We start from the raw sequence: 20,781 nt of genomic DNA on the forward strand, positions 1-20,781 counted from the left end.
ATCACGTCACCTTCGTGCGACACGTCTCGCCGTTCTGTTCGTGGCGTGTTTCGGCAGCTCGTTCCAGGAGCCGCGTGACCTTCCGCATGTTCTACCGCACAGTCCGGGGAGGGGGCTGGCGGAGTCCAAGAACTTCTCCTTGAGGCCGGGGAGTCTCGGCGGACCCTCCGGGCCCATCGGAGGTAGGTGAAGGGGGCTCCCAATGCGGGTGGCCCAGACTCACATCGGGCCTTCCTTAGTATCTAGCATGCTCCTCTGGGGTTTCCCAGTCTCCGCGGAATAGCTAAACTCCTTAACCAGCCTCTCAGGATCCTCGCAATTTAGCTTCGACCTAGATTTTCCTCCTCTACAGTCACGTCACGTCCACACCTACTGTCCACCGTCATTAGTCCCCGGAGTAAGCCACACTACTTTAGGCTGATTTCCATCTCTGTCTTTGCTTGTGAGGTTCCCGCAGTTTGCAGTGCCCACCCACGTTAAATGGTTAATTCGTTTTAATGTTAAACTTAAAGGCCCAGCTGAATTGCACACTTTGAATCTTTCTGGCAGCCGCCCAGTTACAGTTAAAAATCGCTTCTGAGCGCTCCGTGTTCTGTACGTTACTTATAGCATACATTTGGTATTCTGCATTGTGATGTAGTAGTACCTGTTTTTCATTTAGTCCCAGTTTCTCAGCCTCTAACCTCTCCCTGATCATTTTCTTCCTATTCATTTTCACATCACTTGCATCCGTGCCTTTGCTCTGTCTGTCTTGCTTACCCTCCCCTGCCTCTAATGCTGTTCCTCACTTTAATCTGGCAAACCACTGTTCCTGTGCCTCACTTTTTCCTTCTAAAGCTTTAAACGATTTCTTTCAAGGCAGAGTTAGGTACTCCTTTGCCTATACAGCTGACCCTTGAACACTGCGGGGGAGGGGTAGGTTTATGGGCCCCAACCTTCCCCTGAAGGATAACTTACAGTGGGCCCTCCATATGCGCGGTTCCTCTTTATCCAGGTTCCTCCACATGTTGGATTCTGCTTGTGCATTCAAAAAAACGGGAATTCTGTAGTACTGTAGTATTTATTGAAAAAAATCTGCCTCTAAGCGGACCCACGCGGTTCAAACCCGTGTTGTTCAAGGGTCAGCTCTGCGGTAGTAAGGGGCGAAGGCCCACAGGCTAGATCTGGCCCAGTGTCTGTTTTGGGGTATTCAGTGAGCCAAGAATGATTTTTATAGATGAATATTTGCAATCTGTTTGATGATAGGAAACACTAACTTTGAACCAGAGTAAGTGAAATGTTTTCCCTCTCCTCCAAAAAGTCTCATTCCTTTCATTCATAAACAAAATATTGAACTTATAATTATTTGGGGCGGTTTCCTTAGTAAAAAATTGGGACGTTTTTCTTTCATGCTATATAAATAACTACATAATATCCTCCATTTTGCCTGTTGGCCTGTGAAGCCTAAAATATTTATTATTTGTCCTTTTACAGAAAAACTTCATGGACTTGTGCTCTATAGCAGTGTTCATACAATAGATACCACCTGCGACTTTAATTTTGTTTCCCATATAACCCAGCACAGTGCTTCCTTTCCTTCCACAAACATTCTTTGAGCACTTGTTTTTAATCTTTCAGATATGAAATGTTCAATTCAATGGGAAAAAGAGGTCATTACAAATGCAGTGTGATTATGTGCATTGACAGAAATACAGAGTCATGTAGGATTATAGAAGACAAGCCCCTGACCCAGCTTAGAAGGTGAGAGGTTTCTTGGAGGATGTGATCCTTGAGTTGAACTTTAAATGATAAATAGGAGGTAGGTAGAAAGAGGTCATTCCTGCCAGAGAGGACAAATGAAGAACAACATTGAGACAAGAAAGAGCATGGTGTGTTAAGGGAATAACGAGGGAAGCTGGAAAGGTAAGCAAGGGCAAGATCACAGAGGGCCTTACATGCCATGTAAAGGAGCTCGCACCTTCTTTTCTGGGCAGTGTTGGGCTTTGTAGCAAAAGCCAGATTTGCATGGTAGTTAGGTAACTCTGATGGCTATTTGGAAGGTAGGTAAGGGAGTCAGGGAGACCTTTAGAAGAGAAGATGTGAATTAGAGCAGTGGAACTAGGTGGAGTGGACATGATGGAGTTTAGAAAGATTTGGGAGGTAAAATGAGCTCTTGTTAACTATTTGGATGTTAGAAGTGAGAAGGAAGGACAAGTCAAGGCTGATTCCAGATGCCAGTTACCAGCTGAAATGAGGAATATTGGAGTACATGAAGGCACTGACCATGTCTGTTTCACTCACCATTGCACCCCAGTGCCTAAAACAGTGTGTCCTACACATTATGGGTACTTCAGTGAACAGAAAACTTTTAAAATCATTGATTGCCGTGTTTCATCAAAGCCTTTAAAATATGTCACACCTGTTTATTTTGGTGTTACTGATACGGTGTTTTCAGGCTTTTGGGAAAGATGAGTTGCACCACTGAATCATTCCTCTGATATAATTGAATCTCTGTTGCAACTGAATGGTTCTGGAAAGACATTTCGGCCTAATTACATGTCAGTTAAAGTTTTAATTAATTTTTATTGTGTCACTTTAATTTAGAATTTAATTTCAGAATTGCTTTGTTCTTGTTTTCTTTCTTACTGTTTAAACATTTTAAAATTAACTTAATTTTAAGCTTCTACATCAGAATATTAGATTTTTATTTTAAGCTTTTAAATTTAATTTTAATCTTCTGCATTAGAATATTAGCTTTGTTTTCTTTTCTTCTTGGCAATTTTAGGCTTTCAGGAAGTCAGGTCCCTAGATTATGTTCTTATAGATTAAATGTCATTTTAGGTTAATTTCAGGGAACATTTGTATTTGCAGTTTCACCTTAACATTTTCTGTTGTCAGTAAGTGAACATTCTAAGCCAGTGTGTTTCTAAATGCTTTGGCTACTGGGTGGCCGAACCAGATTTATTCCCAGGTGTTGTAAATTGGTCAGTTAGGTGTGGGAACATTTGTGTATAGCCTCTGCCTATAGCTGAGTAGATAGTACACTATGGTAGCCCTATCTGTATTCTTTCTGCTTCCTTTAGAGTGTCCCTTCTGTATTGAAATTAAGTGGTTACTGATCACTAATCTATAAGCTACCATACAGCTTTCTGAAAAGATGCAGAGTGAAAATCATAACTATATACAGGTTTATGAATAATAATGTGTTTATAAAATGTTTTCTTTTTCAGACGTGAGGCAGAGTCGCTTTATTTCTAACACCAATTTCAAACTATTTACCCTTGGATAACAGTGCAATTCTATGAAAGTATGGCTGGTTATAAGCCTGTAGCGATCCAGGCATATCCTGTACTTGGTGAAAAAATCACCCAAGATACACTGTACTGGAACAACTATAAGGTAAGTATAGACAAAATTAAGGGAGGGAGGTGTTTTACATTTATGTCAATTTCTTCAGCATATTTTATACTTTGGATATGCTAATAGAGAACTAATAACTAAAAATAATCTATCAGCAGCTTATAGTTTGGGTGGAAAATTTGATATCTGATATTTTTTTCTTAGAGTTATATAAAAATAAAAATCCATATTCCTTAATCAGTTTAATCATAGAAGTTATCTAGCACAGAATGGATGATTAATCAATGCCAAATGAATTAAATAAATTTTAGAATTTGAATCTCATGAAGGAAGGGTTTTTTTTTCATTTTTCTTAATCTAAGGAGGAAGTGATGCAAAATTAATTCTTCTAGACTATATGTAAAGGCTAACAAATGATTTTTTTAAAAAAGCTGAACAACTAAACAGAAAAATGGGAAAAGATTGGGATTGGGAAGGTTATAGAAAAAGAAGTTTAAGTGGCCAATAAATATATTAAAAGAGCTTCAGCTTCACTCATAATTGAAGAAGTGCAAATTAAAACAATAATTGGATTTTAGATAATAATTTATTGGATAATAAAATTTTTGGTACTTTTTCATCTTATATCGGCACAAATGAAAAATTTTGATCATCGTTGCTACTTGAGGGAGGGAAATTGGTGCAGACTTTCTGGAGGGCAATTCTGGCATTATCTATTATGATAAAAATACCTTTTGGTCTTGTAAGTTCCACAGCTTGGAACTTATTCAATGAATATACTCTCCAGAATTTGTGTGTAAAGTATGTTATCTTTATGTAGAAAGATGTTCATTGAAGTGTTATTTGTAATATTAGAAATCTCAGGGACTTCCTGGTGGCGCAGTGGTTAAAAATCCGCCTGCCAATGCAGGGGACACGGGTTCGAGCCCTGGTCCGGGAAGATCCCACATGCCACGGAGCAGCTAAGCCCGTGCGCTACAACTACTGAGGCTATGCTCTAGAGCCCGTGAGCCACAACTACTGAAGCCCGCACACCTAGAGCCCATGCTCCGCAACAAGAGAGGCCACCGCAATGAGAAGCCCACGCACTGCAACGAAGAGTAGCCCCCGCTCGCCGCAACTAGAGAAGGCCCGCACGCAGCAACAAAGACCCAACGCAGCCAAAAATAAATAAATAAATTTATTTTAAAAAAAAGAAATCTCAGAAAAACCTGTTTGTTAGTAGTGAACTGGTAAATTAAATTATGATGAATCTTATAATAACTTATGCAAAGTTATTAGCTAAGGTGTTAATAAGTGAAAAAAAGGCAAGGTGCAGAACAGTGTGTGGTATGATCTTTGTGCCAGTTAAAAAATACATGGTTAAATATGTGCTGGTTTAGGCATAACTTTTTCCTGGTAATAATCACAGAAAACTTCACAGCTAAAGAGAAAAAGTGGGGTGTGGCTTTTCAACCATATATTTATTCACTTTAATGGCCACAGAGATTGTCTGGATGATGGGATTTGGATCTTTTTTGCTTTCTTCATACTTCTCTATTAAATACAACCTAGTTACTAAGAACAAAAAGAAATTGTCAATAAGAAATTATATGCTTAAATATGTCTTACCAGTTGTAACTTTGTTAATACACTATTATTTTTCATTAAGACCCCTGTTCAGATCAAGGAGTTTGGTGCAGTGTCAAAAGTAGACTTTTCTCCACAGCCTCCGTATAATTATGCTGTCACAGCTTCTTCAAGGGTAAATATAATTTTTGTTTTTCTTTTATGTAGTTTATATTTACTACTGGTCTTGAGCCATCTAGTAAAATACTGTGTTTGTGTTTTTTTTTTTTTAATACTGTGTTTTTTATCTTCTTGTAGATTCACATTTATGGCCGATACTCCCAAGAACCTATAAAAACCTTTTCACGATTTAAAGACACAGCATACTGTGCTACTTTTCGGCAGGATGGTAGACTGCTTGTGGCTGGCAGTGAAGATGGTGGCATTCAGCTTTTTGATATAAGTGGCAGGGCTCCCCTCAGGCAGTTTGAAGGCCATACTAAGTAAGAGACAGTTGTTTTAATTTTTTTTTATTGAGCTATAATTAACATATGTTATATTAGTTTCAGGAGTACAGCATAATGATTCACTATATGTATATATTGTGAAACGATCACGATAAATTGAGTTAACATCTGTCACCATACAGTTACAGATAGTTGGTTTTTATGTGTTTTTGTTTTGTTTTGTATTATTGTAAGCTCTACTGATTTTACAGGCTTTGAAAAAAACAGAGTTCTGTGAAGATTATGTACCGTCACGGACTTTATTTTCTGGTTGTTCTAAGACAGTGCTTAACTTGGTTCAGTCCTATGGTCCAGTTTGATGGGGCTCATGAATTTCCTAGAATTGTATGTGACATTTTAGGAAATGTGTGGTTATCTATGGAGATGTCCTGTAGCTTTTGTTAACTTCTCAGTGAGTTCTATGACGCCGTTGAGGTTATAAACTGCTGATCTAAAGGCAACCTCACAACTATTAATGAGAACTCTAAAGGCTTGGACTATATTAGAGGTTGTTATTTTGAAATCAAGTTGGATTTTTTTCTACTTGGATTTGGTGTTTTGCCCCTTTATAAATTAAATGGCTAGGGACAGTTTTATATCTTTCAGGATTACCAATGTCGTCACTGAAATTTGCTGTTGATTTTAAATCTCAAAAGTGTTTTTTATATTATCAGGATAGTCTTAGTCCATCAGTGAAACATTTTATATAACAAGTTCACTTAATATGATCCTACTTAGTGACAAGTGTCCTTAGAATTTTTTAAGAACTACCCATTTTGAAATTTTTCAGATTAAAGTACCTTTGTGCCAACATTTAGAACATTTACTTTCTGTTGACGTGCTAAGTAGAAATGTTAACTTATTAGAAAATATAATTTTAAGGCTACTGTTCAATATTCTTATTAACTTCATAGTACTAGGGGTATATAAATTTTAAATTGGCTTGGGGACAAATACCTGTTTTAAAGATTTTCTTATTCTCTCATGATTTCTCCCTACAATTACTGAAACTGAGCTGCTTTTTTTTTCGTTATTTTGGGAAGAAGGGTGTTTGATGTCAGAAGGTGCCAGAAATAATTTTTCCTTGCTTTTTAATATACTGATCCTTGATCTTTCAGAGCAGTTCATACAGTAGATTTTACAGCTGACAAATATCATGTGGTCTCTGGGGCTGATGATTATACAGTTAAATTATGGGATATTCCAAACTCCAAAGAAATTCTGACATTCAAAGAACATTCTGATTATGTGAGGTGTGGATGTGCTAGCAAACTGAACCCAGATCTCTTTGTAACAGGTTGGTGAAATCTTTTTCGTCCCTCCTGAAGTTGGTAATTTTATTGATATACTTTAATATTGCTTTGGGACTCTTTTGAGGTAGAGGAGTTTTGTTTTTTGTTTTTTAAACATATTTATGGGAGTATAATTGCTTTATAATGGTGTGTTAGCTTCTGCTGTATAACAAAGTGAATCAGCTATACATATTCGTATATTCCCATTTCTCCTCCCTCTTGCGTCTCCCTGCCACCCTCCCCATCCCACCCCTCTAGGTGGACACAAAACACGGAGCTGATCTCCCTATGCTATGCAGCTGCTTCCCACTAGCTATCTATTTTACATTTGGTAGTGTATATATGTCCATGCTACTCTTATTTCGTCCCAGCTTACCCTGGGATAGAGGAGTTTTAAAAAGTTTTATAAAAAAATATGTCTCTGTTTATCCAATTGTTTTATTTTCTTTTTCTTCTGGGGATTTTTTTTTTTTTTTATGAAGTCAGCTTTTTTATTTTAAGTTTATTGCTCAGACTTAAGGCAAGGTTTTTTTTTTGTTTTGTTTTATGGCTGCGTTGTGTCTTCGTTGCTGTGGGCCAGCTTTCTCTAGTTGCGGCGAGTGGGGGCTACCCTTCGTTGCGGTGTGCGGGTTTCTCACTGCGGTGGCCTCTATTGTTGCAGAGCACAGGCACTAGGCATGTGGGCTTCAGTAGTTGTGGCACACAGGCTCAGTAGTGGCTTGCGGGCTCTAGAGTGCAGGCACAGTAGTTGTGGTGCATGGGCTTAGTTGCTCCACGGCATGTGGGATCTTCCCAGACCAGGGGTTGAACCCGTGTCCCCTGCATTGGCAGGGGGATTCTTAACCACTGCGCCACTAGGGAAGTCCCTGGGGATTGTTCTTATCATCCTTCAGATGTGTTTGGAAACATCTGTACTCTGGTTTTCACAGGTTCTCCAGCAGCCAAGAAACAGAGATAGTGCAGTTCAGTCTTAATGGGTGCCTGTGCAAAGATTCCCAGGTGACTCAGTAGTGACAGTAGTCTGAAGATAGGAATCATTTAAGATTCTATGTAGGTTAGTGCTTCAGAAACAGTCAGTGGTACCAGAGGGTTTGGAAGTACTGTGTCTTCATGAGTATACATATGTCTTTTTAAAATTTCATCTATGCTTCTTCTTCCTTTAAAGTTTATGTTTGATTATGCACACACACACGTATAATTTTTGTTATTTTGAGTAGTGAAACTCACATAGTACAAAAATTGACATTTTAGGGTCATATGATCACACTGTGAAGATGTTTGATGCACGAACAAACCAGAGTGTTATCTCTGTTGATCATGGGCAGCCAGTGGAGAGTGTCCTGCTTTTTCCCTCTGGAGGTCTTCTGGTATCAGCAGGTATTTCTTTTAAAAATTGCTTTCACCAATATTGTTTGTCTTGAGTCAGATATTTCTTTATTAGTTACTCTTTATAATTTATCAGTGTGCACTTGAAATGCATGTCTCAGTTTTTGCTCAGTTGATAAGTGGCACAGGCAAGCAATTTTCATTTATTGAGTAGCTAATATGAGCCAGGCACTATGCTATTATAAACGTATTACCTCCAGTCCCCTAGGTGAGCCTACAAGATAGTTTTCCCTCTATTTTGCAAAAGAAAATAAAGTTTTAAGTAATTTGTCCAAGACAAAGTGGTAAGTGGCAGATCTGAAATCTCAGAACTTGAGAGCCTTCATTGTGTACTTAATCTAAAAATCCAGGTCGTACTCCTGCTGTTGTTCTTACGTAAGAGATCTGCGGCAGCTTTTGAAAACACAGGTTCTTTCAGATCTAGAATCAGGCTTATCTCTTTTTATGTGACTCTTGATTGAAGTGGCCTTACCCAGCAAATAGCTGATAGTGCTGGAGAAGATAACGTGGAGTCAAAGGGGCCTTGATACATTTTTTATCAAGTTGGAACTGAGGTGCATTTAAAAAATTATAATGGAAGAAGTAAATTGTCTTTTTCCATTTGTTAAGTCAAAATTAATGTGTTGACATTAGAAGAATACGTAGGTAGTGTGTAGCTTTGTTTTGTTTTTTGCTTAATTCTAAAATCCAAATAGAAGTTATCCTGTTTTATACTCTTTTCCCCAGTACCTATTTGATTTCAAAGTAAGTTGATAATATTGTCAGAGTTACCTATTTTTCTTGCTGTTATTTTGAGAAATGGAAGTACATACAAGTTGAACAGGGAGAGTGGATGCCTATATGCTAATCTCCGTCGTGTCAGTAGCTAATTGTGTGGCCTTGGGCAATCCTTTAACCAATATAGACCTTGAAAATGAGAGGTTGGGCCAGATCAGTGGTTTCAAACTGTGATCTCTCTCATGAGCTGCTACATGTAGGGAGATAGGGACTGCAAATTGGGTTCCAGGCGCTTCTACATAGTCAGGATAAGTAAGAACTTCATCCCCTCCCACCCCCAGCCCCCCAGCCTCTTTTTCCATTTTACCTACTAGACTTTTGCTTAATATTTCATTGAAAGAAAAGACGCCATAATAAAAAAATTCTTTTTAAACCCCTGGATTAAATTGCCTTTAAAGATGCTTCCAATTCTTAGAGTAAAAGTTATAGAGTTTTTCAGTTTTGTTGGGATTCACAGAATTTTTAGGAAATGAAATCTATGTTATTCTTTTCCATGGTTATACAGAATTCCTTTTGTAGAATTATTTTATTTTAATCTTGTTAAAATAAAATCTTTCTTGATTATACTTCTTATTTTGCCAGGCAGTTCTGTGTACTTTACAAATATGAAATTATTTAATCATCACAACAGGTTTTTGTGAGGTAGGAACTGTAATTATTATCAGCCACGTACCCAGTAAATAGTAGACCCAGCACTGAAACCAGGCAGTCTGGCTCTGGAATCCCTCCACTCCATGCTGTGGAGTGTCCAGTGAAGAGTGCTTTTCAGATCCTTTCATAATCAAACTAATGATTATTTCTTTTTATAGGAGGTCGTTATGTTAAAGTCTGGGACATGCTAAAAGGAGGACAGTTGCTAGTGTCTTTGAAAAATCATCATAAAACTGTGACGTGCTTATGTCTGAGCAGCTCTGGACAGAGGTTACTTTCTGGCTCACTGGATAGGTTAGCATTTTAATTTTCTTTTTGGATCATTCTTAATGTACACATGTTTACTGCTTGAGGAAATGAGTTATTTCTGCAGTATTTGTGATAGAATAAATATTCTACCAAATGATTTCCATGAAAAAAAATCTATTGAGCTGAAAATAGTTTTGACATTTCATTTACATATAGCAAACTTATTTTCTCCCTTGAGGTAATTTATTGATTTATATACTTGAGGAATTTTATTGAACCATGTGAACGTTAATCTTTTAAAATAATTTCTATTATTCTGTAGTTTTCTTTTAAAATCATTGTATGTTTGTATATTTTGAAATATTTATAATGAGTATGTATATATATTCTAGCTTGTATTCTTTAAAATTTAAAACTTCATGTAAAAATTTCTATACATTAATGTATAGAAATACATATTTCTAAATATTACTATTTTCAATAGGTATTAGTGTTTCATTAATTAATGTTCTAGAACAGTGCTGTACAATAGAAATATAATGTGAGCTACATATGTAATTTTAAGTGTTTCACCAGTCATGTTTAAAAGCTAAAAGGTACTAGGTAAAATTAATTTAATAAGTTATTTACTCTAAAATATTATTTCAGTATGTAGTCAATGTAAAAATTATTAATGATAGACTAGAAGCAAGTTCAGCATCGAATACATGCCCTTAATACAGTAGTAATACTTTACAGTTAAAGTAAAATATACTTGTATTTAACAGAAAAATATTTTATACTGCCTCAGTTTTAAAATTTAAGTTGAGTAAAATTAAGTAAAATAAAAAATTCCCTTCTTTTTCACTGACCACATTTTAAGTGCTCATTAGCCACATGTGGCTAGAATGATGGCCCAGTTCTAGAATTTCCTTATATTTATCTATTGTTGGTCATTTTATTTCCATATTTCCCTTTTTCACTGATATGGAAAGCCTTGGTTTTTCAGCATGTTTATTAAAAAGTATACGTATTTTAAAAGCTAGAAAATATTTCTAATACAGAGGAACTTACTATGTAAATATATAGCAGATTCTCTGCAATGGTGTTACTAGGCAATTTGGGACTTGATTTTTAGATGTGTCCCTCAAAAGCTAGGTGTAAGTTGGCTCTATTCATAGTAGTTCTCAACCCAGAGTGATTTTTGTCCTCCAGCGGGCTATTTGGCACTATCTGCGGACATTTTTGGTTGTTGTCACAACTTGGGGGTGTAGTGCTGTTGGTATGCAGTGAGTAGAGGCCAAGGATGCTGCTAAACATTTTGCGGTGCACAGAACAGCCACCATTTCAAAGAATTATCCTGCCCGAAATGTCGATAATGCTGAATGAAGCTGAGAAACCCTGCTCTTTCCAGTGAACATTCATGTTGCTTTTTCTTTACTTTCAAGTTTCATTTTCAGGAGACAGTGGTCTATCCTTCTGGTGGCTGGTTGAAGTCTTTATGCAAGCATAACAATAAACAGTTCATTTTTAAAAGAGATCCAGTGATGAATTAGTTTGTAACTAATATTATTAATTGTTTTTCTTCATTGTTGTATAAGTTTTAATATTCATATATTGAGTTTCAAAAATAGAAATTTTACCTTTTATGCTCATTTCCAAGATGATTTGTGACAAAGCTTTCTTTTTCATTAGGAAGGTGAAAGTATATAGCACAAGTTCCTATAAAGTAGTCCACAGTTTTGATTATGCAGCTTCAATTTTGAGTCTTGCACTTGCAGTAAGTACTTTTAGCTCTTTTTAAAGCTTTCACTAACCTTGCCTGTTAAATGAAACTAAAATGGAATATTAGGGTTTATCTTTGTATTTGTACAAGTATTATTTTCTTCTCACCCCATTAGATAATTGCTAGAACATGTAACTTGTCTCAGTAACTAGGCATGAATTCAGATTTAGGTCCCACTCACTGCATAGCTTGAAACTAACTACACTGTTGTAGGCATTGTTAACACTAAGGACAGGACCTGGAAAGCAGATAAATCTCTCTTCAGTATATTTACCCCAAGGGTTAAATACTCCAGAAAGTCAAGTTGGCTCTCTGAGCAAAAAAAAAAAGGAGAATAGGGGGCAACACAATGAAATGATGTCTCCTTTTCTTTGTTAACTGCTCCTTCTGGAATGTTCATTGTCAAGTTTCATGAGCCATTGAGGAGGAATAGATTTGAATACATTATATAGAAATTGGGAGGGGAAAAGTTATTATAAAATATTTTCTTGACAAGATTGTGGAAAGTCATGCTACCACATCATTCTGTTTCTAGGAAGAGGATGTGGGGAAAAAATTATTTTGGAAGTTTCTTACGATGTCATTAACTGTATTATTATACAAACTGCCAGTGGTAATTTCCAAGTATAATTAAAAGTGCTGTCAATATAATAGTATCTTGGAGGAAAAAAATGATTTTATTCTAACTTTTTGTTGGAGTATCTGTATCTGAATGGAACTCCTGTTGAAAGTATGGATAAGTGGCAAACACATTATAAATGGTATTTTGAAGAAAAAGTAAGATGAATTATGAGTTAGGAATATACTAACTTATTTTTCTAATTGCTGTTAGCATGAAGATGAGGCAATAGTTGTAGGAATGACCAATGGAATACTGAGTGTTAAACATCGGAAATCTGAAGCAAAGAAGGATTCTCTTCCCAGGAGAAGAAGGCCTGCATATCGAACTTTTATTAAAGGAAAAAATTATATGAAACAACAGGTATTTATATATTTTGTGTAATTTGTTTTAAAGGTGAAATTTGTTAGAGTATCCAGCCTCATCCCTGCGCATTACTGGAAAGTGTAGTTCACATGGCATTTAGCTTCATTTTGCTTTTCTCTACCTCATTTATCTCCACATTGCTAGATTGGGGACATTAAATTAATAAGTAATGGGAAGTAAGAACTGTACTTCTTAATGCCCTGAATCATAACAATGCTGTGGTGCTCAGAACAGTGTCTTTCCCATGCTATCTGATTTGATCTTGTAAACAACCCTGAAAAAGCGTAGAGCCAATAATATCTCCATTTGGCATCTGAAGATGGAGAAGATGGAGATATAAGGAAGTTGTGTTGATCCAGGATTTCTTTACTGGGACTAGATGGCAGTTTCTCTGATTCTTGTTTTCTCTTTCTGCTGAATCACTGCTTGCTATGTAAAGAGAATTGCAGTGAGTAATGTTTGCCCAGAACGGAGGTATCATGTATGTATCGTAAGTTAAAGTCATAGGACACTAAGAACACAGTGATGTGGCAGATTATTCCATTTTCATTTAATCGACAATATGGGCATATGACCATTTTTTATGATACAGTTCAAGGACACCACAGAACTATGAAAAAATACCACTACGAAGAAGTTTATTTTGAATGAAGCTCTAAAAGGATATTTGATTTTTCTCTGTAAATTTACTTTTCAATGCAGGATGACATTTTGATCAACAGACCATCAAAGAAACACCTAGAATTGTATGACAGGGATCTGAAAAACTTCCGGATCTCTAAGGCACTTGACAGAGTCCTTGAGGTGAATGAGGAATGTGTGTGTGTGTGTGTATTTTTTTTTAATTTTATTTATATTCTTTCTACTTCAAAAAAGTGGATGTAATTTGTGACACACACATATAAATAGGTTGCTAAAATCATATTGAATATGAATACCCATACTATAGAAAGATGCAGAAACCTAGGCTATGAATATATACTAGAGTTGAATATAAATGTATATTCCAGTTTCCTAGAAGCAAGGTAAAAAGGATAATGGATTGAATTTCATAATTGCTATTATCAGATAAATGAAACATATATATCTATATTTTAGAAAAAATACACAACGTTTTTTTTCACACTATAGTACAGAGAAATTTATCATGAGTTGTTTTTAGTTGGAACACGAAGAAAAATATAGGAATCATGTGATAGTCTTTATGTCGTTAGAAGATGCAGAAATATTCTCAAGCATAGGATTATGTATTAACCCTCTGTAAAAGCCAAAGACATAATAATAAATACCCGCAACTTCTGTAGTGTCATTTCAACAAATAGGTAACCAAATACAATTCAAGTAAGAATTCACTTATAATAGAATATAGCTAAAAACCAATTTAGAGCAATGATGGTTAACTTGGTCCATAGATTTCTTCTCTCAAATACCAGTTGTGTCAACTGAGTTTTAATAAGAGCTGGATGGTGATCAATTTTATTTTATTAATTTATTTTTTTAACATCTTTATTGGAGTATAATTGCTTTACAATGGTGTGTTAGTTTCTGCTTTATAACAAAGTGAATCAGCTATACATATACATATATCCCAGTATCTCTTTCCTCTTGTGTCTCCCTCCCTCCCACCCTATCCCACCCCTCTAGGTGGTCACAAAGCACCGAGCTGATCTCCCTATGCTATGCGGTTGCTTCCCACTAGCTATCTGTTTTACATTTGGTAGTGTATATATGTCCATGCCACTCTCTCACTTTGTCCCAGCTTACCCTTCCCCCTACCTGTGTCCTCAAGTCCATTCTCTGTGTCTGCGTCTTTATTCCTATCCTGCCCCTAGGTTCTTCAGAACTATCTTTTTTTAGATTCCATATATAGGTGTTAGCATACGGTATTTGTTTTTCTCTTTCTGACTTTCTTCACTGTATGACAGACTCTGGGTCCATCCACCTCACTACAGATTGTGTGTGAATTTTTTATTAAGACTTTTTTTTAGAGCAGTTCTAGGTTCACAGCACAGTTGAGGGGAAGGTACAGAGATTTCCCATATACTACCTGCCCCACACATGCATAGCCTCCCCCCTTATCAACATCCCCACCAGAGTGGTGCATTTGTTACAATTGATGTATCTACAAGGAGCTTATTTTTAAAAGAATCATTTTGTTTCTTGCCTTGTCATTACCATGACTCAAAACTGGGAAGAAAAAAACCTGTTTAAATTTGGTAATTGTTAGTGAGTTCCAAGACTATGATTTTTTTCTTGTACTGTCTTGTCTGCTCATGTTGACTCTGAAAAATTTTCTAGCCCAGTTGTGCAATAAAGACGCCTGAGATTACAGTTTCCATCATAAAGGAGCTAAACCGAAGAGGAGTCCTTGCAAATGCCCTTGCAGGTCGAGATGAAAAGGAAATCAGTCGTGTTCTTAATTTTTTGATAAGGTATGTTTTATGTCTATGAAGCGCATGTATTTCGCATCTGAAATTTTATCTCCAAATTTACTTTTAGTTTGAGCTTTGTAAAGAACTGACAGAACAGTTTAGTAAATCTATTTTAAGGATTTTTTTTCTTTAAGTTTCCAGGTTTCAGTAAACAGAATTTTTGCTTTGTAGGAATCTGTCCCAGCCAAGATTTGCCCCTGTTTTGATTAATGCTGCTGAAATAATTATTGGTAAGTAGCTGTTAAAACCTGAAAAATTGTAGCATACTTGCAGAAGTAGAGATGTCAAATAATGAAATCAAATAGATTGATATACCTTGTCTTTATCAGTTCTCCAGTGAAGACTTCATGGAGAAAACAAACAATAGTAGTAAATCAGTGCATTTTAAAGTGGGAGTAAAATGTTTATAATGGATTGGCTTTCAGTTGCTGGCACCAGGGTTATTATAATTTAAAAAAGTTTTTTCCTTAAATACCTCCAATGACCATGACTAATTTTTTTTTTTCCCAAAGAGAACAAACTGTATTTTCAAGAACAGAAAAAAATCTCTAGTGCTGAAAAATATAATAAAAAGCAGCCCTCTCACTGTTGTGGCCTCTGCTGTTGCGGAGCACAGGCTCCGGACACGCAGGCTCAGCGGCCATGGCTCACGGGTCCAGCCACTCCATGGCATGTGGGATCTTCCCGGACCGGGGCACGAACCCGTGTCCCCTGCATCGGCAGGTGGACTCTCAACCACTGCGCCACCAGGGAAGCCCCCACGACTAATTTTTAATGGGAAAATGAAAATAAGTCAGAACCTTAACACTGTACTTTCTTTAATTATTTCTTTTTGAAATACGTTTTTCAGATGGATTGTTTACTTTATGTAAAACATAATTTGTAAAATAAGTACAGATTTTTCAATGTCTTATATTTAATATTTTTGTACTTTTTCTAAATATTGTTGTTCATGTATTGTTTAGAAAGATGTTTCTAGTAAATGTGTTTCCTCTCTCTCTCTCTAGATATATATCTACCTGTGATTGGTCAGTCACCTGTAGTTGATAAAAAGTTTTTGTTACTTCAAGGACTTGTAGAAAAAGAGATTGATTACCAAAGAGAACTACTAGAAACCTTGGGGATGATGGATATGCTTTTTGCTACCATGACAAGGAAAGAAAGCACTTCTTTGTTGCAGCATAATACATCTGATGGATTTCTAGAGAACAAGAAGATTGAATCATAGTGTGTGCTTAACAGGACACATAAGAACTCCTAACTTGGAATAGATTTGATGCGGTTGACTACTGGGAGGAGACTCTGTTTGATACATTAAAAAAAACTATTTACAGAAGCAATTTTTTGGAAGAGACTGGAATAACTGTGCTTGGAAAATAAGAACCTGTTTTTAATCATGGTTTTCCATGTGCTATTTTGAATTATCTCCTGGCATCTTTAGCTGGAAGATGTTTTGGTCATAGTGTATGTCCATCTTGGACAAATTGACATCAATTTTTTTTTTTTTTTCTTCGGTATGCGGGCCTCTCACTGTTGTGGCCTCTCCCGTTGCGGAGCACAGGCTCCAGACGCGCAGGCTCAGCGGCCATGGCTCACGGGCCCAGCCGCTCCGCGGCATGTGGGATCTTCCTGGACCGGGGCACAGACCCGTGTCCCCTGCATCGGCAGGCGGACTCTCAACCACTGCGCCACCAGGGAAACCCGACATTAATTTTACTACAGCAGAGTTCTGTTTCAGCATTTGAGTAGGCATTCAGAACTCTGGAGAGGGTTTCAACTAGGAATACTGCCAAAGGAACAGGGCTTTACTTTTCCCTTCTATCCTGGAAAAACAACAACAAAACAAATGGCAACAACAAATAAATTCTTTCTTCACTCTAATCGGGGCACTTGGGATTCCCAAGCCCCAGCCGAGTTTGCCTCCCTCTCCTTGATGCCATCCCTTATCCCAGGCCACGTGTTCCACCTAGCTGGTAATTGGGCTGTATCTGTTCCAAGTGTGGCAAATTAGTGGCCAACTCTGAATGATTGACCCTAGTTTGACCTGTATTCAGAGAGTGTGATGAGGCAGATTTGAATACTAAAAATTGTGCTCAGCAGCCCATGGTTCTTTTTCTTTCTGTAATCTTGACTGTGCTTCTCAGAGCAAGGTCTGCAGGTAGGCCTTACAGACCATGTTTTTCCTCTTCCCCAAATATGCAGCCTTTCTACCAGCTTTTCAACTTGCTTCAGGTCAGCAGAATGATAAAATTTGCCATGTCTCGTGATTAATAGCCTTTCAGCGTTTTTTATACATATTGATATATTTGGAGCTTATTTTGAAGCTACCTACCTCTGAAAACCATTTGATCTGTGTTTAGGTTTTTTTTTTTTCCTCTATTCTTAACATCATTTTGTGTTTCAGAACCCCAAGCCAGAGTAGCTTGTTTTGGAAAATACTTGTGTTTTTAAAAAAAAGTTCAATGTAATTCACATTTTTTTATAAAGAAATTCATATTTTCTTTTTGGCTTTCTGAGATGTTTCAATTCCTGATGGATAGTCACTGGTTACTGATTCCTAGCACACTGATTTTACACTTGCTACCTTTTCCACCTTCCCCCAGTTCCTTAAGTAGTTAATTATCTGTAAGGAAGTGTCAGGCCAGAAGAATTCTTGAAGATTTTGTAATTGCAGTCTCCTCTTAAAATTTCAGTTCTGTGAATTCATATATATATATATATTTTTTTTTTTTTTCGGTACGCGGGCCTCTCACTGTTGTGGCCTCTCCCGTTGCGGAGCACAGGCTCCGGACGCGCAGGCTCAGCGGCCATGGCTCACGGGCCCAGCCGCTCCGCGGCATGTGGGATCCTCCCGGACCGGGGCACGAACCCGTGTCCGCTGCATCGGCAGGCGGACTCTCGACCACTGCGCCACCAGGGAAGCCCTCAGATATATTTTTTTAAAGCAGAAAAAAATATTCCTGTGTTCTGATGAGGACATATGCTCAAACAGAGGGTCTGGTTTCCCCCTCATCAATTGATTTAAGTAATCATGAAGCCCAGTGGCTTATAAGAAACCAGGAGTTTGCTTCCCTGAGTAATTATGAGATTAGTCAAGGTTAGAAACTGTGTCTTCATGTTAAGAAGGGTTAATTTATTTAAATAAATTTAAAGCTTTTGAAAAAACGTAACTTCATAAATATGCTGATTGGATACTATCAGTAGTAAGAATGAAAGGTTAAAGATTCTACCAAAAAACTGCCATGAACTCACAGGTGACAAGGGTTTTCCTGTACATTATTTTACTTGATTCTCACCGCAACCATCCAAGGTTGGTATTCTCATTTATCATTGAATTTACTACAGTAGTTAATTCACCCTTGAATTCCCCCAAGCTTGAGTCCCTCATGCCAGCACCCTGAACTGGCCTGCCTGCTGGGGCCCAAACCACTCATTCCCTTTAACAAAACTTCACAGAGTGCTGCAGTTTTTAGATGAAATATTTAACGATTACAAATTTTCTAAAAGGTTAGGAAACAATTCCCATAGCCATCAATACTTCAGTGTTAAGTTCAGGAATAGTTTTTTATAGTCATTGGGACAAACTGTAGTATTTGCTATTTGAAGTAGTATTGGAACATACCTGGCATATTACAGTATGTAACACTGGCCTTCATTTCCAACTTAAAATGCCTAACAGATTTTTAGACTTGTAAATTTTAGTTGAAATGTATTTTAAGATCTTAGAAAGCCTGCAGAAATACTGAAATATGTCAGAGAACTTAGTCACTGTACATTTAATTTATTATATTTATAAGAGTTAAGTACTTGGGAAGGTTTTGCTTGTTGGGTCAAGCATTTGAAGTGCTATTTACAAGAAAATAAAAGTGTAAATGCTATTAAACTGTTTAAAGGACTTTGGGTTGTAAATGGGATTGTTTAAAGAAATTTAGTCTGTTCAACTTAAATCAACTATCAAACATTAATTAAAAGCCTCATTTAAAATGATTATTAAAATATAGTAGTGTTTTGAATGAAATGACAGACTGTATGCTGGTGGGGATAATCCCTCTAGAGAGAGAGGGAAACTGATGATTAGAGTAGAGAGAGGGGACCAATTGCTGGAGCAGTGTGCTTGGAAGGGGGCATGGGACTGCGCGCCCAAATGGAATGGTCAGCTTCGACAGCAAATGAATAGTTTGGGCATAGTTCAAGAGGGAAGGCAGAAGATAATGGCACAGATGTAATTAGGTGTATAGCTATGGTGCTGGGGGTTTGTGGAAGTTCTTTACTAAGTTCCTTTATGGGAAAAAACCACCAACAGAAACAGGTTGGAGAAGGAGTTGTTCAGAGGTTAGAAAGTTTGAGGAGAGAACAGAAAATGAGTACTTCCAGGGAGGTCAAGGGCTCATACTCTGGAGCCCTCTGCCTGGGTTTGAATCTTGGCTCAGCCACTCACTAGCTGTGTGCCTTTAGTCAAGTTATTTTACCATTTTGTATTTCATTTTCTTCATCTGTTAATCAGACAAACAAAATCACAAAAAGTGCTTGTGAGAATTGAGTTGATACCTGTAAAAGTAACCTGGAATATTTCTGTTGTTCACTATTGTTGGGGGAATGGATGGACTAGAAAAGGAAGTAGCATTACCAGCAGCACTAAGCCCCACATGAGGTTAATGCCATGGACTTAAAGTGGACTGTAGCTCACCATTAGTCCACGAGGTGGCAGTATTACTTCAAAAACCATGAGAAACCCGCTTTTTCCACAGCCCTTTCTCTGAATCAGTTTGGTGTTGCTGAGTCATAAGGTGAGTTCTCTCACAAAACAACCAAGGTATTTGGTTATTGTAATGTTGACACAGTGGGTTCAAAAGTCATTGATAATTATTATTAGATGCTAGCCAGAAATACGGAAATAAAATCTAACCAACAACCATTTTGAATTAAAGATTAAACTTTTCAACATTGTAGAATAATGGAAAGAACATGAGCTATGTGTTCCTGGGTAAGTCCCAGCTGCCCTGGGCCTTAGCTTCCATATCTGTTAAATGGGGCTAATATCACTTCCCTTGCAGGATTGTTGTGAGGATAAATACAAATACAAAAGTGTCTTACCTGCTTTACTGTGTTTTTCACATGTTTCTGACTGGAAAATCTACTTGCCCTGCACTATTTGGGAACTTTTTCTTAGCTTTTCTGATTATTAACATCATTTGGATCATTTAAGGGTTGGGTTGAAGTTTTCTATTATACTAGTATAAAGGATGTTTTTAAAATAAATTGCATACACTATTAAATAAGGGGTGTAACTGATTTGAGAGAGACTGCTTACAAGCATTTTGAAAGTAAATGGTATGATTTGCATTAGGTACAAATAAGACAGTAACCCCTTATTCATGAAAACGATGTGAGTTCCCATTGGATAAGTGTTATAGTAGAAATTTTAAGCAGAATTATGTCTTTAAACATATATTAATGCAAACTTTCCTTTATTAAAACTAACTATATTAGTTGTGACTGTGATGGCTGTATTGACCAAAAGGTTGAAAATATGAACTGTGTTAATCTAATGAGGGTTGGCAATTTTTCTATAAACATTACTGTAAAACACTGAACTCATAAGATTTTTAAAATTTTTAAAATTTATTTTTGGTTGCATTGGGTCTTCACTGCTGCGTGCAGACTTTCTCTAGTTGTGTCGAGCAGGGCTTACTCTTCATTGCGGTATGTGGGCTTCTCATTGTGGTGGCTTCTCTTGTTGTGGAGCATGGGCTCTAGAGTCCACAGGCTTCAGTAGTTGTGGCACGCAGGCTCAGTAGCGTGGCTCATGGGCTCTAGAGCACAGGCTCAGTAGTTGTGGCACACAGGCTTA

General features: G+C 37.1%; 1 protein-coding gene across 2 annotated transcripts; it reads left to right on the forward strand.

The window, feature by feature from the left end:
• Positions 1 to 26: 26 nt before the first annotated feature.
• On the forward strand, positions 27 to 16,439 carry UTP15 (UTP15 small subunit processome component). 2 transcript variants are annotated; one of them, XM_030845579.2, is made up of 14 exons: positions 27 to 182; positions 1,618 to 1,740; positions 3,210 to 3,378; positions 4,991 to 5,083; positions 5,206 to 5,390; positions 6,512 to 6,690; positions 7,937 to 8,062; positions 9,658 to 9,793; positions 11,423 to 11,507; positions 12,346 to 12,495; positions 13,201 to 13,302; positions 14,797 to 14,930; positions 15,102 to 15,160; positions 15,938 to 16,439. In XM_030845579.2, the coding sequence occupies exons 3-14, from the start codon at positions 3,289 to 3,291 to the stop codon at positions 16,156 to 16,158; spliced, it is 1,560 nt and encodes a 519-aa protein (XP_030701439.1). In that variant the 5' UTR covers positions 27 to 182; positions 1,618 to 1,740; positions 3,210 to 3,288; the 3' UTR covers positions 16,159 to 16,439. The 2 variants fall into 2 exon arrangements, with proteins under 2 accessions (XP_030701439.1, XP_030701450.1); XM_030845590.2 differs by lacking the exon at positions 1,618 to 1,740.
• The last annotated feature ends 4,342 nt before the right edge of the window (positions 16,440 to 20,781 follow it).

Source organism: Globicephala melas, chromosome 3 (assembly GCF_963455315.2).
Source record: "Globicephala melas chromosome 3, mGloMel1.2, whole genome shotgun sequence".
In the NCBI taxonomy this organism is placed as follows: Eukaryota; Metazoa; Chordata; class Mammalia; order Artiodactyla; family Delphinidae; genus Globicephala; species Globicephala melas.

Coding starts and splice junctions, on each gene's coding strand:
- UTP15 (XM_030845579.2), top strand. CDS start 3,289: ATGGCTGGTTATAAGCCTGTAGCGATCCAGGCATATCCTGTACTTGGT. Junction 5,084..5,205: donor CTGTCACAGCTTCTTCAAGG/GTAAATATAATT, acceptor ATCTTCTTGTAG/ATTCACATTTATGGCCGATA. Junction 8,063..9,657: donor AGGTCTTCTGGTATCAGCAG/GTATTTCTTTTA, acceptor TTCTTTTTATAG/GAGGTCGTTATGTTAAAGTC.